This window comes from Bos taurus, chromosome 6 (genome assembly GCF_002263795.3).
Source record: "Bos taurus isolate L1 Dominette 01449 registration number 42190680 breed Hereford chromosome 6, ARS-UCD2.0, whole genome shotgun sequence".
Lineage (NCBI taxonomy): Eukaryota > Metazoa > Chordata > Mammalia > Artiodactyla > Bovidae > Bos > Bos taurus.
In genome coordinates, this window is record NC_037333.1 from 104981173 (window position 1) to 105004285 (window position 23113).

At 45.9% G+C, this 23113-nt stretch overlaps 1 protein-coding gene across 5 annotated transcripts in view; it reads right to left on the minus strand.

Annotated features, from left to right (window-relative positions):
* The window catches only part of SLC2A9 (solute carrier family 2 member 9), a 280693-nt gene that overhangs the window by 36787 nt on the left and 220793 nt on the right, over positions 1-23113 (minus strand). For 3 of the 5 annotated variants that reach the window (XM_015471765.3, XM_024993633.2, XM_024993632.2), the window contains one exon: positions 12181-15638. The exons of 1 other annotated variant lie outside the window; for it this stretch is intronic. In XM_015471765.3, the coding sequence (XP_015327251.2) occupies positions 15405-15638 (234 nt within the window). In that variant the 3' untranslated portion in view covers positions 12181-15404. Of the gene's footprint in view, positions 1-12180; positions 15639-23113 lie in introns of those variants that run through there. One more of the 5 variants, XM_024993634.2, reaches the window with a different exon arrangement.

Below are 23113 nucleotides of genomic sequence, written 5' to 3' on the forward strand. Positions count from 1 at the left end.
AAGGGGTTTGAGAGTGCTCTGTAAACTGCTGAATATATGAATTGCAATGGTTATTCTTAATATGTGGGGGGATACCTTTGACCATAAACATTTCAAGCAAAGGGGGAGTAGACACAGGCCCCCAGGAGCCTGGTGGGGGAATCTGTGCTGGGGCTGCAGACCTGGAGAATTCTTCTCCATTCCATGCAAACGGCTCACTGGAGGAGGCTGTCTGCTTTGCTAAGTGTGGCCGTGTTCCTGCTTCTGTAATGACACGGATTATGAGCACGAAATAAGTGCCTGTTAGCCAAGCTTTGGAGAAGGCAATGGCACCCCACTCCAGTACTCTTGCCTGGAAAATCCCATGGATGGAAGAGCCTGGTAGGCTGCAGTCCATGGGGTCGCTAAGAGATGGACACGACTGAGTGACTTCACTTTCACTTTTCACTTTCATGCATTGGAGAAGGAAATGGCAACTCACTCCAGTGTTCTTGCCTGGAGAATCCCAGGGACGGGGGAGCCTGGTGGGCTGCCGTCTATGGGGTTGCACAGAGTCAGACACGACCGAAGCGACTTAGCAGCAGCAGCAGCAGCCAAGCTTCTTTACTCAGGGACTAAGTCTGTTCAATGGCCATTCCAGTGGAGGAAGAGGAACATGTGTGTATGTTTGACTAGAGATGGGGGATTCACAGATGAACGGTTTGGGGAGAAATGTTTCCTACAGGTGCTTTTTTTTTTTAAAAGCCAGAATTTGAAAAGAAATGAATTTCAAGGAAGTGGCAATCCATGGATATTGATAGAGAGTGAAAAATGAAATGCTGGGCATGGGCATTTCACTTCCCCAGGCAACACTTCCCCGATGTGTTCAGGAGACAGTCAGCACCATGGGAGAGATGGGCTCTGCACGCATGTGGAGGATGGGACAGAATATTCTCTTTAGCAATTCATCTCCCCCAGAGGATGGGCAGGAAGTCAGGCTCCCTAATCTTGCCTCCCTCAGAGCTCCTAAAGGAAGTTGATCACATGAACATTTTGGGGGCAGATCTCAAATAACTTCTCCAGGAATACCCGTTGGTACCAGACTTCGTGAACATGTCATTAACCCACTTCCTTCACAGGTAGGTGGTCCCAGGGGGAGTGAGACTTGCTCAGTGTGTATCATGGGAGGAGGTCTTGCCAGGGAATCAGAAGGGCTGGCACCTGGCTTGGCACTACCTTGCTGTTTGATCTGAACAAACTACCTATCTTCTGTAGGTTTCAATATGTCCAGCTCTTTCTGTTTTTCTCATCTGTAAGGTAGGGTTACTAATAGCTGGATTGTTTGAAGATTGAATATAAATTCATGGAAAAATGCTTTGAGCAGCCTGGCATATACTATGTCCTGTAGGCTGTTACTGTGATGATGACATGATAATGATGATGAGCTGGGCTTTTATGATTTTACTGCATCACCTAGTGATATTGTCATTTATTGATTGTGTCTCTACCATGAACTACACTAAGTTCTTTCTACACATTTTGTTGTTCAGTCACTAAGTCATGATCAACTCTTTTTGACCCCATGAACTGCAGCACACCAGGATTCCCTGTCCTTCACTGTCTCCCAGAGTCTGCTTAAACTCATGTCCATTGAGTCAGTAATGCCAGCCAATCATCTCATTCTCTGCTGCCCCCTTCTCCTCCTGCCCACAATCTGTCCCATCATCAGGGCCTTTTCCAATGAGTCAGCTCTTCACATCAAGTGGCCAAGTATGGGAGCTTCAGTATCAGTCCTTCCAATGAATATTTAAGGTCAATTTCCTTTAGGATTAACATTACATTACATTATTACATTACACATTACATTATTACATTACATTACACATTACATTATTAGTTTTAATTTTCAAACAACAATTAAAATAGGCAATATTCTTCCTATTTTACAGATGAGAAAACTAAAATTCAAGAAATTTTTGCTACTTTCCCAAGACCCCAAAGCCAGTAAACAGCAAAGTCAGGGTTCAATCCCCACCTGAAATCTCATTACCACTAAGAGTAATTCACTGTCCATCAAGAAAGACCAGGGGAAATCTTTGACTTCCTGCTTTACAGAGACACTTTCCATCTCTCTCTGAACCCTTATTCTGATCAAATATTCTTAGTAACACTTATTATTATTTGATATTGTTATATGTCTATGATCTGTCTGGCTCGTGGAAGGTAAATTGTGGGAGGACAGTGTTCTTTAACTGTGGTGTCCTTGGCACTGAGAACTCGGCTGACACATAGTAGACTCTCAATAAATATTTGTTGGATCAATGAATGAATGGTATACTTATTAAACACCTCCTGTGTGCTAGTGAATGTATTAGAGCCTCTGGATACAATAGTCACCAATGTAGATTGCTTCCGTATTGGGATAAAGCTTGGAGGAAGTTATAATGTAGTTGGTCTAGCTTCACAGTGATCTGGGAAAATGGGCTTTCTCACCCCTACATGGTCCTTCTCTTAAAAGCTTGGGAAATAGCACTCTGCTCAGGGCGGATGAGAGGCGCTGAAGAGGATGTACTTGACTTAAAGTAGCTTTTGGGGAGACGCTGGTACTGTCCAGAGAAGCACCTGATGGGCTTTTAGGACTCTTAAAGACTGGAAGAGACCAAATCCATCGATTTTTTTTTCTGAGCTGCGTTCTCAGTCCATGCTTTGACTTGCCTGGAGTGGGCCGGTGTTTATGTGCAGTTCGGGCTTCAGTGCTGGGGTCTGAGTACAGAAAGATTGACCCTGTTTCACAAAATAACCCCAACTCCAAGTTGCATCCATCCTCTTGGTGTGTGGACAGAGGAGAACTGTCATGACTCTTGAATAGAGGAGGTGGCTCCTTCATGAGGGACAGTTCAGGTGAGGTCCTCTCCCTCTTGCCTGTGTCCTCTCTGGCCTTGGTCACCCGTCATCTCCTCCTCTGGCTCGGGGCTGCTACCATATGCAAGTGCTGCGTCCCCGGAACACACCAGGCTGTTTCACGTTCCCATGTTTCCACTGATTCTATTTCTTCAAGAATGCTCTTTCTCCCTTCTGTGTTATGCATTCCTACACTCCTTCAAGGTTGAACTGAAGTGTCTTCTACTCCAGGAAGCCATCCCTGCTTGCCATCACCTTCCCTGCTAAGAGCGGGTCAGCTGGCTCTCCTTAGAATCCATAGCCCTTTTTGACATTTGCCACAGACTTCTTCCCACTGAACTGAGCTCTTCAAAAGCAGGCACCATTCATTCTGCTCCCTCATTCACTGCTCACTCCCAGTGTGCAGGATTTTTGCATGATGGATACTTATCAACGGAATGATTGATTGTTCAAAGACTCTATAAACTCAAATAACCAGCATTGATCTCAAGAATCATATCAACCTTGCTGGGGTATAAGGGCCAGGGTGCCCCAAATCAGCCTTAGTCTTAATGGAGGATTTGGCTAGAATCCAAGATCAGTCACCCAAATCCTTGGCCAGTGCCAGCAGCCAGGGCCAGTTCTCCAACATCTGCAGAAACGCTGGTCACCTGTGTGCTTCTTATTACTCTCTAGGCTCTGGGCTGAAATCATAACAGAGCATCCTTACCTTTCGAGCAAGTTTGAATGCTGTGGGCCTCTGTGAGCCCCTGCATTAGTCTGCTCCAGGCTTTGTTCAGGTCTTCAGTCCCACCACACCCTGCCATCTGGCAGCTGGGTCAACTCAAAGGCAGGATGGAACCAGGGATCAAGTTCACTTTTTCCAAGGAGGTGCCCTGACTCCATGGCTCTGTCTTTGACCAGGTGGAAGCTGCCTGCCACGGTGTCTGGGCTGGACTTTCAGGCTTGTGTTCACTCCTTTGTAGCAGCTGTGCACAGCTTCCCTTTATCGCAGGCCAGACTTTTCTCAGACAGCCTATTTCTATTTTGATGAGGTTCTGGGCACCCTGGGCCAGCATCGGTCCACCCTGGTGTCCTTGGAAGTTGGCATATTACACACCTATCTTTCAGGAGCCTTTGATCACATTGAAACTTTATTTTTATTTATTTATTTATTTTTACATTGAAACTTTAAAGCACAGGTTTGGGGCTTCTGCTGATGCTCTGCCTGTATCAGACACAGTAGGGGCTGGTCAGCCTTCGGGGTGGTGAGTGGTACCCTGCTGAGGGACTGGGTGTGGTCAGTCTCAGGTGTGGGGGGGTCATGGTAGTACTCTGGGGAATGGAGCTGAATAATGCTTTTACCCCTAAGCCAGATGATGAGTTGGTTGTTGCAAGGACTGTGGTTTTCCACATGAGGAAACTGGCTCAATGGGGCTAAAGAACCGGATAGAAACAGCTTCCTTAGGGGAGCCAGCCAAGGACAGGTGGCCCTTGAGATGAGACTTGGAGGATAGGTAGGAGTTTTCCAGGGTAAAAGAGATGGAAAGGCATTCAAGGCAGAGGGAACAGCACATGCAAAATCTTAGAGTGGTAAAGGAATGAAGCTCAGGCAGGGATGGCAAATGGGACCAGAGAAGAGGATTTAAGGAGGTACATGGAGAGGGTGGGGAGATCCAGATTGCAGCGTGAAGGGCCCTGTGGGTGGTGCAAAGGGGCGGTAATACGGAGTCGCAGAATTTTAAAAAGGACGTAACATGACACATCTGTGCTTTAGAATGACCCGTCTGTTGCTCTAGGGACAGTGGTGTGAGGGACAGCAGTTCTGGAGCTACTGCAATGATGCAGATGGGTGATGATGAAGCTCTGGACGGCAGGACAGGGGGAGGGTGGAGAGGAAAGGGAAACACACCTTTAGCATCATCAAGGCTTGGATGCTGACTGTGTGTGGGGGGAGAGGAAGGCAGAGGCTGGTGGCCCTCGGGCAGGTGAGGGATGCTGCTGTTCCCTGAGTCAGGGCAATGGAAGAAGCAAGGGGTGTGGCACAGAAGGGGTGGACACGCTGATTTGCAGCACCCCCGACAGCATCCAGAGGGTGCTGTCCAGCTGGTACTGGAACCAGGTCTGCTGCTGGGAAGGGGGTTCTGGCAGGAGGTGGTATCTGGCAGTCTTCAGCTGGACGGGTTGTTGAAACCACAGAAGTGAGAGATACTGCCCAGGGATGGCATTTAAATGTGAGATGGGATGAAGGCTGAAGGTGGTTCCTCAGCAATAGAAAGAGCGTGAGTCAGCAAGGAAAGCTGAGCGGGAATGCTCAGAGAAGAGGGCGGCCCAGGTGACCCCTTGTCGAAGGATTCAGTGTGCTACAGGTCACTAACCTGTAGCACTTCTCCCCAGGTGGGTCAGCAGAAGTGTTCTGGAGGAGATCCCTGAACTTGAGCCTTGAAAAGTAACTGCAGCTAGTGAGGAAGGAGGGATCTGGGGAGGACAAAGAAGTTAAGGACACACTGAGAGGTAACATATGACACTAATCGGTGACATTCTGGGCAAAACCCAGAAGCAGGCTAATGAAGGAACAATTCCTTGGCTCTGGGTATCTTTCCAATACAGCCACCTGACCAGGTCATTCTTGTGCTTCAAAAAACATTCAAAGCCCCCAGAGGCTCTGTCCGGTTTCCCTCCGAGGGTTCCGGCGATGGTTATAGCTGTTTCATCCCTCCTGGTTAACTATGTTTGGAAAAGAGTGGGTTAGACAGAGTTAACCGGGTTTCTGTACTTCCAGACTTCTCAGAACTTTCAGTGCACTCTGTGACCGTCCTCGAAAGGGGATTGTAGAAGGGATTTCCCAAACCCCAGTGACCACAGAACCCCTCTTTCCTGGGGGCCCCTGGAGTCTGGAATTTCACAAAGCACTCTTTTGGAACTGTTTGCCTTCAACACAGAGTCCTTATTCCTCAAAATGGCATGCAAGGTCCTGTTTACTTCTTTTGTTAAAAAAATTAATTTATTTTTGGACGTGCTGGGTCTTCGTTGCTGCACGCGGGCTTTCTCTAGTTGCAGAGGGTGCGGGCTACTCTTCACTGTGGTCGCAGGCTTCTCACTGAGGTGGTTCCCGTGTTGCAGAGCACAGGCTCTAGGCTCATGGGCTTCACTAACAGCAGCACACAGGCTCAGTAGTCGTGGTGCATGGGCTTAGATACTTTGCAGCATGTGGGATCTTTTCGGACCAGGGATTGAAACTGTGTCCTCTGCATTAGCAGGTGGATTCTTAACCATTGGACCACCAGGGAAGTCTCTTGCTTGCTTCTTGAGTCTAGAGTCTCACTACATCTTCTGGCCCTCCTAGAACCCCCTGTGCTCTGGCCACACAAGCCACTAGCGTGTTCCCCATGTGCTATAGCAGCATGTGTTGTTGGATCTCTGAGTAGTAGCTTTTTCCCTTTTGTGGGCAAGGCCCTTTCTCTTACCTGGGGCTCCCTTCAGTGACAGCCCACCTCCTCCAGGAAGTCTTCTCTGATTCTCTCAGTTGGGTTAGGTGCCTTGCCTTAATTCTGTAATACACCTTGCTTGCCTCCCTCCATAGCAGCACTTTCTGTGGTGCTGAAATCGTGCACCTGCTGCCTTTCTCATCGGACTTTGCTCTCTTCGATGGCATGGTTGGGCTGGATTCATTGCTTTATTCCTGGGGTTGGCCATATACTGAGAGCCTCTAATCATGGTTTTGAGCTCATGGAAAGATGGAGAGAGGCAGAGACAGAGATTGTTGTATAAAATGTCTTCAGGGCCAATATTCTTTGGCCCACTGTTACCAATCTACCAGCCTTTCCTTACATTCTAGAGACCTGTCCAGTGGAAAAGACATTTTCTCATAACTCTCACACTTCCTAAGATGATAAGTGTAGTTTCATACTTGATTATAATTTAAAAAGAAATTTTGGCATGCTGCCGCCAGTGCTTCGCATACACAGATGAAGACTGTCCACACACGGGGTGAAGCCTCATAAACCCAGTCTCTGAGAAAGGCTGGTCCTCCCTTTTACATCCCATTTGCAAGGTGAGCAGCACTGTGAGTCCTGGAAGGAACACTGTCTTCTGGCCTAGGAATCTTTCCCCTCTGTCTTATTTGGTCTTGTGCTCAGAGCTGTCCTGCATAACCCTGGGGGACGCCATTCATGAAAAGGAAGGGGCAACAGGATGGCCCTGGCTTGGACCCTCCCTGGAAGGCATCAGACACTGGGCTTTGTTTCAGACACTGGGCTTTCACTGCAGCCCTGGAAGTGGGAAACATTTGCATTTTGGTCAACTGGCCTTCCTTGGGAGGCCTGTGATGCAACTGAGTAGAAAGAGGTAGGATCAACATGCCTTGTTTTGGAGATGATTATAATTTGCCCTAATTTGGAAAAATCCATTTTCATTGAAAAAGATCCTGATGCTGAGAGAGATTGAAGGCAATAGGAGAAGAGGGCGACAGAGGATGAGACAGTTAGATAGCTTCACTGACTCAATGGACATGAGTTTGAGCAAGCTCTGGGAAGTGGTGACAGACAGGGAAGCCTGGTGTGCTGCAGTCCATGGGGTCGCAAGGAGTTGGAACATGACTTAGTGACTGAAAACAACAATAAGTTTATCTTGTGACAAGATGTGGCATGGTAAAATCAACATTGGGCTAGGATTTAGAGTATTTAGGCTCAAATATAAACTTCATAACTTATTATCTAGGATATCTTAGGCAGGTCCCCAGCCTTCAGATTAATTTTTTTTTTTTTTTTACCATATACAAATGGTATGAGGCGGTGGGGCAGGGTGAATGGGTCAGAAGTCCTTGGGGGTCATGTCCCCAGTCCGGCCTCAGACTCAGATGCTGAGGTCCCTGGGGGCACTGATGTTGGGCTCAGAGGCTGTGGAGCATCTGGTTAGTGGGGGTTGGAGGGCGGGGGTTGGTGTGGGTAGTCAGATGACTTCTCCATGCTAGTATAAATCACTCTGCTGACCACCACGGGGGAGATGGTTCAGGGAGGGTCTCTTGGGCATTTTGTGGTAGAGAGAAGACAGCAGAGAGGTTAAGGCAGAAGAGGAAACACAGGGAAAGGCTGGAGAGAGGCAGCAGTGTGGGACGGATCCCAAACAATCCCGCACGGCCTGCATGGCTCACCACATCCTGCCCTCTCCCAGCCTCTTTTGGGATCAGTTATTCAACCTTGGGGAACCCAGTGGCTAAATGATGAGACAAATACCTGCCCTGGCAGAGTTGACATGAGAGTTAGAGAAGAATTCATCTTAGTCATTCAGCACGGCTCAATAAATTATAGATATTCTATTAGTATTAATTGCTTTAACCACTTCTGACCTATACAATTCTACTCTATCCACCCTCCAAAGCCCTTTATCCATGTGATGAGTTGCTAAACCAGTTCTCCCCCTTCTAGATTTGTGCATGATGGTACTCTAGAGGTAATTGGGTCCAGTTGACCTATTCTACAGGTGGGCATTTCAGATCCATGAGTAACAGTTTGATGTTATTCTTTTTTTAATTTATTTTATTTTAAAAATTATTTTATTTTTTAAAATTTATTTAATTGAAGGCTTATTACTTTACAATATTATAGTGGTTTTTGTCATACATTGACATGAACCAGCCATGGGTTTACATGTGTTCCCCATCCCGAACCCCCTCCCACCTCCCTCCCCATCCCATCCCTCTGGGTCATCCCAGTGCACCAGCCCTGAGCACCCTGCCTCATGCATCGAACCTGGACTGGTGATCTGTTTCACATATGATAATATACATGTTTCAATGCTAGTCTCTCAAATCACCCCACCCTCGCCTTCTCCCAGAGTCCAAAAGGCTGTTCTGTACACCTGTGTCCCTTTTGCTGTCTCGCATGTAAGGTTATCATTACCATTTTTCTAAATTCCATATATATGTGTTAGTATACTGATGCTATTTTTATGTTATCATTCTCTGGCCACTGATTGAAAGTCACATCCCAAACACTTCCCGGCATGGCTTCACGTTCCAAGAGTTTGCACTACACGTATCACCCCTGGATTTGTTTTTGTGGCATATATCTCCTTCCACTTGAATGTCAGTTTCATTATAGTTGGAAATTGTTTTCTGCACCCTCATTATCCCCAGCACCTGGGACACTGCAGGACAGAGTAAGTGCCCTGTGTATTAAAAGTGGTGAGGCACTATCTTATAGGCAATGGTGGCCAGTTTCGTGACCTTGGGCAAGTTGCTATGGTCTGAGTCTTAGCTTCTTCTGGGTTAAAGTCAGGACAATAATACCTGGAGATCCAGCTTGACTTCAGGCATCTCCAAGGAGGCCTCAAGGAGATGCCTTGAAGGGTAAGGTTTTTGAAGACTCACCATGGTCTGACTTTCAGCCTTAAAGATGAAATCTTCTTATACCTGAGATTTAGTTGGACCAGGAATAACTCATTCCTACTATTCTCACAAGAGACTGATATATAAGCCAGGAATGGCGATTTACTAATTTGTGTTATGAAAAACAGAATTACTGAGAAAAATCAGAGTTCAAATTGGTTTCAGCATTTTGCTGGAAGTCAAATTATAATGTGAAGCCTGTCAGGGCATTATGGAATGAGAAAAGGGGGCATGAGTCAATTGGTCTAAATATTTGTCATTTCTGGCATCTGGCTTTGAGAATTATGTATTCATTTCCAAAATCAGGAGGACTGGACAGGCTGGTCTATAAGTCAGGGCATTCTTATCTTTGAGGAGACTGATGGTCTCTGCCCTGTGATGATTCAAGTTTTGTTTTCAGGCTTTCACAGCTGATCATCATCACCTTATGAGAGACAGAGCTTGCCTTGGACTCTGCGAGTTTTAGTTTTATCTTTTAAACTTTTCCATCTTCTGGTTTGCTGGGGTCTCCCTCCTCGATTCTAAGCAGCTCTGAGAAAGTTGTCAATTAGATTGCGCTACTCGCTGCCTGCTACTTCTGAGTTGAGCATCTGAGCGACTCATCATCCGTGGCCATAGTGGTTGACTAGGGACATGAATGTGAGCTGAGTAGCTGAGTAGCGCAATCAAAATCTTTTTGTTTGCTATCTGGACACTGGGGAACGGCAGACTATTTGCAAAGCTGGCCACAATAACCCCTCCCATCCCCTGTGCCCCTTTGCCCCTTTGCAATGTGACTTTAGCCACCTCCCATGAAGAGGTGGAGTCTAGTTCCCCTCCTCTTGAGTTTGGGCTGGTCCCACGAGTTGCTTTGCTCAGTCAAAGAGATGCTTTTTGAGTTCTGAACCTCAGCCTCTAGAGGCTTTGCAGATTCTGTTCTCAATCTTGGAATCCTGTTGCCTGGTGAGCAAGCCAGGCTGCAGCTGCTTTGAGATTAAAACACTTGATGCAGACAGAGATGATGGAGAGAGAAGCCCAGACATCCCAGATATTCTGGCTATCTCAGCTGAGGCCCCTGACACGTGAATCAGCCCATCTGAGACCAACCAGCCTCCTGCTGACACCCTCTGACTACAAATGCCTGGTCAGCTCCAGAAGATGCCACATGGATTCAAAGAACTACCCAGCTGATCCCCACCTGACCTGCTGACCCACACAACCGTGAGCAGAAGAATGGCTGTTCCTTTAGGTCACCAATTTTTGTGGTGTTTTGTTCCATAGCACTAGAAATATGATTTTTTCCCTCCCATTGGCGACCAAGCTGAGAAGGTGCAAGGCTGGGGTACAGGAGGCTGCTATACTGAGAAACTCAGAAGCAGAGACCAGCAGAGTAGAGAGATGACAGGAATGGAACCATGAATGGTATTATTTGAGTCCCTGAATCCAGGCAAGACTTAAGTTGGCTGCCTTACTAGCTTCCCTGTTGAGCAAAAGAAAAACGTTGTGCTTTAGTTTTTAACTTAGTATGAGCTAGGACTGTCACCTGCAAATTAAGCAGTCCTAACTGATACACATTCATTGGCTGGGTATGTTGTTTGCTTGCTGTTGTTGTTTTAGTCGCTAAGCCATGTCCGACTCTTTGTGACCCCATGGACTGTAGCCCGCCAGGCTCCTCTGTCCGTAGGATTCTCCAGGCAAGAATACTGGAGTGGGTTGCCATTTCCTCCTTCAGGGGATCTTTATGACCCAGGGATCAAACTGTACCTCCTGCATTGGCAGGTGGATTTTTTACCTCTGAGCCACCGGGGCTTCCAGGTTTCAGCCAAATTTTACTGTCCTAATGACTTCTGGTATCTTTTAAATATGTCAGTCAAAGTTCCTTGATTAAACAAAACCTCATTCACAATCTGTTCATCCACCAGCTCTCTCTTTATTACTCATTGTGGTGCAAGGGACTGTGGCTACTACTAGGGATTTAGCAGGTAACCAGGTGGTGCTGGTGGAAAAGAACCTGCCTGCCAATGCAGGAGATGCGAGTGATGTGGGTTCAGTCCCTGGGTCGGGAAGATCCCCTTGATTAAGAAGTAGCAACCCACTCCAGTATTATTGCCTGGAGAATCCCATGGACAGAGGAGACTGGCGGGCTACGGTCCACAGGGTCAAAGAGTTGGACACGACTGAAGTGAAGCATTCTTCTTCTTCATGACACATTGGGTGTCCCCAGGGTCCACTTCAGGCTGTTTAGTTAGAACTGGGTTAAATCACAAGAAGGTAAAGAAACGGGCATTATAAGCACATGCACAACCTACCCCACAGTTTTGTTGTGAGAACCAAAGGGGATAATGTGTGTGAAAACATCTACCATTGTTCCAGCATAAAAATATTTATTTTTATTTTTGTTCATGGGATGAAACCACAAGCCCATTTCTGAAGGATCTGATCCCATCACTGAAAATACTTTCATGTAGCTGTTCTTTTTTACTTCTAAATCTTACTCAGAATGCAACATTCTCAGTTTGGCAAAGAGTAGGGTAGTGAATAGCGGAGATGTGTCTGCTCTAAATTCAAGAGGCGTACAGTCCTGGAATTCCTGCAGGTCTGGGCTTCCAACACACTTCTGAAATACGGCCTCCGTCTTTTCACCACCCACACTTCCTGCTGAGAACCCAAGTTTTTTTTCCTTTCCTTTGCCTTTATTACTTCCAAGCTCCAGTTCTTGGCTGAGACAAACTGCGGTCCCTAAATGCTGTGATTTAATGAGAGGAAATTTACTTGACTTACTGTACAAATTTGCCAGGGGAAGTCATTCTGATAAAGATAATTATATCCACATCTTAGTGTAAATTACAGCAAATGTTTGAAACTCTGAGCAGCTGCTGAGTCCTGTCACTCAACACGACCTCCCTCCTTTGGGGCACACAACCAGCTAATGAAGTCCAGTGGAAGAAAAATGAGAAGTTCTGATAATAGCCATCTGATCGACCCAAGTTCCATCATTTATTCAGTTGAGAAGTAGTATCAGAATAGATTGTTGCCTGTGTAGACCGAAGTCTAACAGCCATAGATGGAAGCCGTTGGGGAGGGCTTGGTCCCAGGCATATTTAGGAGGTGGACTTGGTGCCACAGTCATGATTTTTCAGTCTAGACCAAAACTAGTGACCAGCCTCATCTTCTGCTCTTATCCTCACATCCCCCTTGTTTGGTCACACCAATAGTTTGCTTTTCTCTGAATATGCCATTTACTAGTTTACTCCCATGCCATTGGCCCTTTTGTTTCAAACACCTTCTTCCCACCTTCTCAGTCTGATGAAAGCCTAATCTTCATCTGACATGCAGCTCACATGCTTTCATTCAAAAGAATCTGTCTTAATCACCCTAAGCTACAGTCATTCTGTCCTCAGGGCTCCCATCACATCTTCTTCACAACTATGCCATGGCATTTAGTCATTCAGTCAATATGTAATGAGCAGTTACTAAGAATATGGGATCCTGAGGTGAATCAGTTATTTTCTTGTAGGCTTCCAGAGCCTAGTAGGGGAGACATTCAAGTTAAAAAAAAGACCACCACAATTCTAATGCAGTGATTCATCATGAGAAACACTGGGCTGGATGAATCACAAGCTGGAATCAAGATTGCTGGGAGAAATATCAATAACCTCAGATATGCAGATGACACCACCCTTATGGCAGAAAGTGAAGAACTAAAGAGCCTCTTGAGGAAAGTGAAAGAGGAGAGTGAAAAAGCTGGCTTAAAGCTCAACATTCAGAAAACTAAGATCATGGTATTAGGTCCCATCACTTCATGGCAAATAGATGGGGAAACAGTGGAAACAGTGGCTGACTTTATTTTGGGGGGGCTCCAAAATCACTGCAGATGGTGAGTGAAGCCATGAAATTAAAAGACAATCACTCCTTGGGAGGAAAGTTATGACCAACCTAGACAGCATATTAAAAAGCAGAGACATTACTTTGCCAACAAAGATCCATCTAGTCAAGGCTATGGTTTTTCCAGTGGTCATGCATGGATGTGAGAGTTGGACTATAAAGAAAGCTAAGCACTGAAGAATTGATGCTTTTGAACTGTGGTGTTGGAGAAGACTTGAGATTCCCTTGGACTGCAAGGAGATCCAACCAGTCCATCCTAAAAGAGATCAGTCCTGAGTATTCATTGGAAGGACTGATGTTGAAGCTGAAACTCCAATACTTTGGCCACCTGATGTGAAGAACTGACTCATGTGAAAAGACCCTGATGCTGGGAAAGATTGAAGGTGGGAGGAGAAGGGGACAACAGAGGATTAGATGGTTGGATGGTATCACTGACTCAATGGACATGAGTTTGAGTAAACTCCAGGAGTTGGTGATGGATAAGGAGGCCTGGTGTGCTGCAGTCCATGGGGTCACAAAGAGTTGGACACAACTGAATGACTGTACTGAACTGAATCCTCAAGGAAGCTAGATTGGGCTTACACAAATGATGATATTAGCACATTATAAGGGAAAGCCCTGGAGTGCAGGTGCTTATTAAGCTTCTGCTTGTGTCACATTTTCTGATATCTCAGTGCATGGCCAAATCCACTCAGTACAGTGGGGAATTATACAAGAGCATGCATTCTGGGAGGCCTGATTCACTGGGTTGATAATTCCACAACCCACCACAGACAAGTAGATGTCAGGTGGTCACAGTGGAAGGGATGAGGGATACATATTAAAGTAATTGTTCTGGAGACAAGGGGCTGGGGCCAAATTCCTGAGGTCCCTAGTACAGTGATAGGGGCACTAACCTTGGCTGGGTTTGGAGCTGGAAGAACTCCAAGGGTTTGGATCAAATTAAATGAATCCAGTAATATGTACTTCATAGGTTATCTCCAGCATTGTAAGCAACAATGTGAAAGTATTTCGCAAGATTATAAAGAGGAAAAATTAGATCGTTAGGCAGAAATCCCAGATCAGCACCATAGACAGCTCCCAGACTACCTCAAAGCTGCATTAACTACATAACATGAATATGAATCCATGCTCCCTTAACACGGAGGCACCTGTGCCCTGGAGAAACAGATTGCTGACTGTCTAAATTATTGAGCTTGCTTCATATATTCTCATTTGCCTTGGGCTCTTTCTTGTCATGACCCAGATGAATTGAATTTTGGTTTAGACATGAGGAAGAGAAACCCCAGATAAGAGTAGCTTAAGCAAGAGAGAAATTTTGACTTTCACATGCAAAGGTTATTGCTAGACAGTTCAGGGCTGTTACAGCAACTCTGTTCCATGAAGTCTAGACTCGGGACTCTTACTGCTCACTGCTGTGTATCCTTAGGGTGTGACCTTCAACATCGTGATCTAGGTGGTGGTCAGTGCTCCTGTAACTACGTCTACACTGTTTCATTTGCTCCTTCCTCCAATAAAAGCAATTCTTCTGGTGCGCACTCTGGACCAGAAGTAGACTAAAGGGTGTTACATGTGTGAAAGTGTAAGTCAGTAATCTTGAAATCCTGAGATGAGAATCATTCTTAACACTGTCCTTTTCAATTGAATGGAGCTCCATTTGTGGTCCTGCTTCTTTCAGCTTCTGGAGGTTACTTCTCACATCTGCCTCTCCAGGTCTTCTATATTGATCCCCTTTATGCCCGCTGTGAGCACATCTGATACTCAGAAAAGATGTTTTGGGAGTCTCCCAGGGATGGCCTGGGAGAGATAGGACCTGGAGGGTGGTGGGTTGGGAGCAGCTTCTCCTGAGTCTGAGATCCATAAAGTAGAGTCAAAGATTGATTAGGAGGCATGAAAACCTTCATCCGGGATCACAGCCAAGGGTCCCTGAAAGCTTCAGGATCCAGGCTGAGGGCAGCTCAAGGCTACTACTGTTAGAGCTGGGACTGGAAGCCCTTTGAGTCCTCTGTCAGACCAGATCGCTGACCTTTGAGAAAGCATTCAAATGCTGTGTCCCCAATTTCATTTTGAAACCATGGGCTAAGTCGTGAAGAAGGCAGGGCATGGATCTCTACAGAAGAATACTGGGTCCACTGAAAGGGCGAATCCAACTGCCAGAAGACTTTGGGGGATTCAGCTGTGAAGAAATCCCAAATGGGTTGCAATGTTAGATTAGCAAAGGCTTATTTTTAAATATTTCATCAGGCTAAACTTGCAGGGGACTCTCTGGTATTAAAATGGTGAGCCTGTCCATTCAGACAACACTGTTTTTGATTCAGTTCTCCAGTGCAGAGGAGGAGTCTGGTTCAAGCTGTATGTTCATCTTATCATCAGTTACTGCTGAGTCAGTTTTCCCCTCTGGTGGGTATGCCTTGTTCCTTTTGGCGAATGCCTGGCTGATTTCTGCATGGGTTCTGTTTTTGGTCTCAGGCAGGACAAAATACAAATAGAGGGCACCTGCGAAGCAGATTGCAGCAAAAACCAGGAAACAGTAGGTGTCCAGACTTTGCTGTGGAAAGGCAGAGACAAAAAGGCATCAGAAAGACAATCGCTAGACTGGCTGCAAAACCATCTCTGGGCTTATTTTTTAAAAAATAGTTTCCCATCCCTGGATCAACATTTCTGGATTAAACACAGCATGTGTGAGGCTCTCCTCTACAGGCCAAGGTGCCTTACAAATGTCTACCTGAGACGTTCTCACATGAGGTGCACACGAATCAGCTTTAAACCCTGGCAAAGATGAGGAAGTGGCAGTTTTTATTTATTTTGAAAACAAGGCATATAAAAATGAATCATCATGGGGACTTCCCCGGGTAAGTCCAGTGGCTAAGACTCTGAGCTCCCAATGCAGGGAGCCCAGGTTCCATCCCCGGTCAGCGAACTAGATCTCAGCTGCTGCAACTAAGGATTCCTCATCTGGCAACAAAGATCAAAGATCCTGCATGCTGCAACTAAGACCTGGCATAGCCAAATAAATAAATAAATATTTAAAAAATTAATCATCACGAAAGCAAAATGTGATGCTTGCTGAATGTTATCCTATGTTCATATTTACCATCAGCCACATTCTGCCTTCCAACCCCCCGCTACTATACGCATGAGAAAAGTGTGATGTCAAAAGGGAAGTGAAATTCCCCAGTTGATAAGAAAATTACAGAGGACAGGCTAGGTCAAGATAACACCATTTTTTCTAATATGCAAAAGATGTAGTTCACTGATTGCTATCCTGATACAGCTTCACACAAATAAGAGAGACTAGAAAAAAGAGAAATGTTGAATGTAATCACCCAACAGTACTTTATATATCCTGATTATAGCCCTTAATGCTTGGACTGGAATGACCCTGGCTACTGTGCCAGACCTTGAGCTTCTTCATGACTTGGTCACCCCTAGGGCTTCTGTGTCTCTCCAGTGCCTGGCTCGTAGTAGTTGATCAATAAATGTTTGTTAAATAAAAGACTTTATAGGTTCCAGTTGTCAGGGCAAAGGCTTTTTCATTCTACAAATGTCTGTTGATTAAAAGATAACACTGTCTTTGAATGATACTTCACAATCAGCAATATCATGATTTTAGTCAATTACACACTACTCTTTGATTTGACAAACACTTGATTTTGACACATGACATAGTGTTGAAGGGCTTGATCTCTGGATCACCTCCTAGACCCACCATTTACTGACTCTGAGGCTTTTGGTGCCTCAGTTTCCAAAGCTGTAAAATAAGGATAACAATGGGAGTTGAAGGCTGTTGAAAGGATTAAATGAGACACTCTCTGTAGAAGTCATAGAGCAGTTCTGGATGGCATAAACATTCCACACCTCGGAGGGCTTGTCTAGAAGGGTGTGTGCCTTCCACTTGTCCACAGAGATTCCAGGAACAGAATAGAGAAGAGAAAGCATGGGCTCTGCAGTCAGCTGGGTGGGATTCAAATCCTGACTCCATCATTTACACAAGATGTCAACACTGAAGATGTGCCATTTAAGATAGAACTTCAAAGCAGTGATTGAAGTTTCTTCATTTATAACACAGTCTATACCACATGCTGCTTTGAAGATGAAATGAGATATATCCACCTTGCCTTTCAACATCTCCGCTTGTATGCTGAATGGCCATCTTGACTTACTGGGTCTCAGTAGAGCCCCTAAACCTGTTCCTCCTCTGGTCTTCCTCATCTCAGTTGATGGCACCTCCATCCTTCCATTTGCTTAGACCATCTAAACACTTTTTCTCTCTCACACCTACATCTGATGCATCAGGAAATCATGTCATCTCTACCCTGATGTATATTCTGAATATGAGCACTTGTTACCACTTATATAGCTACCATTTTGGTTCAAGTTATCATCATCTCTGGGCTTCCCTGGTGGCTCAGTGGTAAAGAATCTGTCTGCAATGCAGGAGATGCAGGTTTGATCCCTAGGTCTGGAAGATGCCCTGGAGGAGGGCATGGCGACCCAGTCTAGTATTCTTGCCTGGAAAATCCCATGGACAGAGGACCCTGGCGGGGTATAGTCCATGGATTCACAAAGAGTTAGACATGATTGAAGTGACTGAGCATGCATACACATCATCGTCTCTGGGTCAGATTGTTAGTAGAACTTCTCAATGGAGTTCTCTACTTCTCTGGTGTCCCCACTTAATATTATCCTCAAGAGAGAAGCCACAGTGGTTCTGTGAAGCAAAAGACAGAGTGTGGGGACTTCCCTGGTGGTCCAGTGGTTAGGAATCTGCCTTGCAGTGCAGAGGATGTGGTTTCCAGCCCTGGACGGGGAACTAAGATCCCACATGCTGCAGAGCAACTAAACCCATGCACTGCAACTACTGAACAACAACTAGAAAGTGTGTGCACCACGGCAGAAAGATCCCATGTGCTGCAACTAAGGACCCGATGCAGCCAAGTAAAGAAAGAAAGAAATATTTAAAAAAGACAGAGCATGCCACTCCTCTGCTCCAGACACATCATGACATCCCAAGTCATGCGAGCAAAGCCCAAGTCCTTACCATGGCCTCTAAGCCCGGCCACCACTCAGCACCCTGACTTCTCTGACCTCCCTCTCTCATGCCGTTTCTCTGCTCCCACTACACTGCCTTCATGATACTCCTCCAGTATCCTGCCTCAGGACCTTTGCACCTGCTCTTCCCTTTCCCTGGAATAATCTTCATATGTCTGCACATCTCACTTCTCTTCATCTCAGCTTTCTTTCTGAGAAGTTCTTCCAGTTACTGCTTCTAAAGGGCTTCCCCAGCTCTCCACTTACCCTTCTTCACTGCTTACCAAATCACTCTCCACTCCCCAGGAGGATCCTTCATTAACCCTCTCCCCCACCAGGGAGGTGAGCTGCTGGAAGACAGGCGTTGTTATTTTTCTTGTGTTTTCAGAACCTGGGAGACCACTTGACACATAGTAGGTGCTCCAGAAGTGTTCATGGGGTGTACAGACACACTGAGGCTCAGAGCGGCTCCCTGCCTACCCTGGCCACATGTGGAGATGCCTGGGACCTCTCAGAGCTGTCAACTGCAGAGCTGTCATTGGCTTGGCTTCCTTTCTCACAAGACCCAAAGGGTGGAGCCAGGATTTTTCTCACCATGCCACAGAATTGAGCCAAGAAACTTCTGGTACTGTGGGCACCTTGGGAAGGAACACTGCCCACCTTGTGACTCTCGGAAGCCAAGTTGATGGGAAGGCCAGGTGAGCAGGCCCACTTCCAGGGCACAGGCTCTGCCCCACTGACCCTCAGAGGAAAAGTCTGGCCGGGTCACCCTTATGGGGGGTGGAACTTGTGGCAGACATGCGTGCCCCACAGAATCCCCCAATTCTAGAGCTGGCTCTGCAGACACCTGCTCCTGAATGAGAAGCATCATTAGGAGGGTGTTGGGAGGTGGTTAGAGACCAGAGAGGAGAGAAGAGAATGGGATAGATAGGTATCTCCTCTGCCGGGTTGGTGGAGCTGGAGCTTTTCCACAGATGCGCACTTCCCACCTCGGGAAAATAGATGGGTCCCTTTTTACAGATGGGGAAATCAAGGCAGAGGGAGGTCATCCTGCCTGTCCAGGGTGACATAGACAGCATAGCTCTGCGCGCGCCCGCCCCCCCCCCCCACACACACAAGCTCAGTCATGTCTGGTTCTTTGTGACCCTATGGAGTGAAGCCAGCCAGGCTCCTCTGTCCATGGAATTTTCCAGGCTAGAATACTGGAGTGGGTTGCTATTTCCTTCTTCAGGGGATCTTCCGGACCCACAGATAGAACCTGTATCTCCTGCACTGGCAGGCAAATTCTTGACTAATGAGCTACCCTGGGAAATCTGATCTAACAGCAGGATTGTTGATTTAACATTGATCTAATGTTCCCACCCACCCTATGGCATGTGTGTTGTTTTTCCGATAAAAAAACTGAGAGGGATGCAGTTATGGGTGCAGGTTCTGGACCCAAGAGACAAAGCCGATTCAAACCTGTCCATCTATCCCCCCAGCCAGTGTTCTTCACACTGTGCTCACAGTCTAGAAAGTAAGGATGGGGTAGAAGACGAGGAGAGACCTGGCTAATGAGTCAATGAGAAAAACCCCAACTGTACAGCACAGGGAACTCTACTCAGTGCTCTGTGGTGACCTAAATGGGAAGGGAATCTGCAAAAGAGGGAATATATATACATGTACAGCTGATTCACTCTGCCGTACAGTAGAAGCTAACACAATGTTGTAATGCAACTATACTTCAGTAAAAATTAATTAAATAAAGAAAAGAAAGCAGTCCTCAAAAACAACAACAAAAATAAGCTCGAGAAAGTCAATGAGAAAAAGAAGGCTTGGGCCATGCGAAGCCCAGAGGTTCCTTCAGGAAGTCAGGGCCAGCACTGGAGAGGGCAGGAGGAGACCTGGATGGATGGGGAGCAGAATGCCTGGGAGCTGGAAGTTCACCCTGGTCCTGGCAGCTGAAGGACCTTCGTCGGCATCTGCCCTAAATAATTTCCTGCCAGCGGTCATGCGGCAACCTGGCATTATTGCAAGCTGCGGCTGCATTTAATCTGGGAAGAGAAATGCACTTATTAAGCACCTCCTGGGTGTCAGTAATATTACAGACATTATCTCATCGGATCCCTGTAGCTCACACTGTGATAGAGCCATTTATCTTTCCTTCTTTTTTTTTTTTTTTTAACAAAAGATGAAACTGAGGATTAGAGAGCTTCTGAAACATGTCCAAGGCCTTGTAGGGGTCCATGAGAGTCAGGACTCACACTGAAGTGGGCCCACTTGGGAGCTCAGACTCTCTCCATTACCTCTGAGGCCTCCCTTGCTGGGGTGTGTGTGTGTGTGTGTGTGTGTGTGTGTTTTGGGGAGGTGAGTGGATTATATGTTACTGGGATCCTTTGGTGTTTACTAACAGCAGCTGTGAAACCGATCTTCCTAACCTTCTCTTAGGTGAGAAAGTGAGGATCAGAAAGGGCAAGTGATTTGCCTGTAGTTCTCCAGCTGGTGTCTGGATTTGAATCTGGTTAACCTGATCTGGTACTTCCCAGGTGGCTCAGATGGCAAAGAATCCACATGCCAATGCAGGAGATGCAGGTTGGATCACTAAATTCGGAAGATCCTCTGGAGAAGGAAATGGCAACCCACTGCAGTATTCTTGCCTGGACAACTCCATGGACAGAGGAGCCTGGCAGGCTACAGTCCATGGGGTCACAAAAAGTTGGACACGACTGAGTGACTGACACTTTTCCCTTTGACTTGATCTGGAGGCCACTGTCTCGCTTCCATCCCTGCCTCCCTTGGGCAAATTGATTCAGTGCAGCACGTCTGGCAAAGTACTGTCAGAAAATGTATGTGTCACTCTCCCCGTCTCCTCTCTCCCTTTACAACAACTCAGAAATTCACCTTCTGCCCAGCTGCTCCTGAGAAGTTACTCAACCCCTCCTAAGTATGGATGGTGTGGGAGGGTCTGTCCAGTGTCCTCTGAACTCGGAGATTTTAGGCAGGACATCTGTAGTGAGAAGGACCCTGCCTAAGAAGCCACAGACCTCGCTCAATTCTGGATCAGACTCCAGCAAATATGCAGCTCATCACTGATGCTAGGGAGTGCCACAATCCATCTGGGCTTTATTTCCCCCATCAGTAAAATGGACATAATCATATTGGAGGTTTTCTGTGAAACACTTTCACATTCACAAACCTTGGTTCATAAATTTAAAAAAAAACCTGACTACTCCAAAATCAAGGACATTTGTTCATAAAAAGCTACCATATAGAGATGTTTCTTTGGGACATTAATTAGTCCACCTTCTTGGTCTGCTGGATTTCCATATAAAGTCACTATTTCTTGACCCAACAAAACAAACAAACAAAAGGTACCATACAAACAGTACAAGAGCCACAAATGGGGAAGTATTGTGATACGTAATGAACAAATAATTTATACCCTGAATTAAAAAAAAAACAAAAACAAAACTCTTTCTGAGTCAATAAGAAAATGATGACCTTAATAGGAAAAAGGGCAGAATTTATGGACGAGCATTTCACAGGAGAGGAAATACAAATGGCAAACACACTTGTGAAAAGGTGCTCATTGTTCTTAGTAATTCAGAATAATATGAAATAAAATCATAACTTTATACCATTTCACACTAACAGATTGGCAAGAATGTGAAGTCTGACAATGACACTACCAAGTGTTGATGAGAAACATGAATGTTCATACCCATGCAAACACAATTGAGACTGTGAATAGCCACAGCTTCTTTGGAGCACCGCTGGGCATGAGCAAGTCAAGGCGAGTTGTGTTCATCCTACGACCTCGCAATGACACTCAGAGTGGATCTGTCCTAGTGAAACAGAGCGAGACCTTATGGTCCTTCCCCTCATGTCCTCTGCGGACCTTCTGTCTGTGGAAAACTTTAGTCAAAGAATAAGTTTAATCAGAGAAATGAGATCATGCAGAAACAAAGGGAAATGGTCAAAGGAGACCAAATAATAATTTAGTTATTAAGCATAGTCAAGGACCTTTAGAGCCTCAAGGGCTATAGACAATATTCTAAGCCATATCCTGTGAGCTGTCTTATAGATACTGAAACCCTCACAAGGTGGAGAAATTAACTACATGATGACCAGACTATAACTGTGACATAAGCTGCAGCTATTCTGAGAACTGGCCTCAAGGAAATGGAAACCAACTGACCCTGGAACTGAACGTTAACTCTACCTAAAACAATCAAGATGACTGTCAGAGCTGACTGTACTGTTTTTTCATGTAGCCTACAAAGGCTTTTATCCCCTACTTGTCATGGGGGGAGTTGGTCTTTGGAAAGATGGCTGCCCTCCCCCTCAAGTTGCTGGCATCTAAAATTCAGCAAACTTTCCTTTCTACCAACCTGGCCTGTTCATTGGCTTTTGAGCAGTGATCAACCAGACCGCCCCTCTCCATGCCCCGGCCTTTTGGTAACACTAGAGGTGCACTCTTTGACTTTCTATTAATTAAAAGTTCAGTTCTTCCATTCCACTAGCCACGTGCAGGTCTGCAGGAGTCACATGGCTGGTGTCTCCTGCACTGCATAGCGGATGTCAACATTCCTGTCAGCATGAAACTCTTGTGCGTTGTTCCAGGATGCTCATGATAGCACTATTTCTAGAGCAAGGAAATGGGAACAATGACAGTGCTCATGGGAAAGGGAAGGGATAAACATATTGGGATACATCATTCAAAGGATTCTTAGAGCAGTAAAAAGCAATGACCTGTAGCTGGGCGTATGACACAGATGGCACTCAACAGTACACGGCACAGAAAATACCTTTGGATAATTCTCTTTGTACAACTATAAAACCAGGAAGAGCAAAACACTAGTTTGTTAGGGCCACACTCATAAAGAAGTCAAACCCTAAAGAAAACCTGGAGAATAATTAGCACAAAATCCCTGCTAGCGATTAGAGAGAGGCACCCAGGGGATTAGGCTTCCCTGGTGGCTCAGTAGTAAAGAAACCGCCTCCCAATGCCAG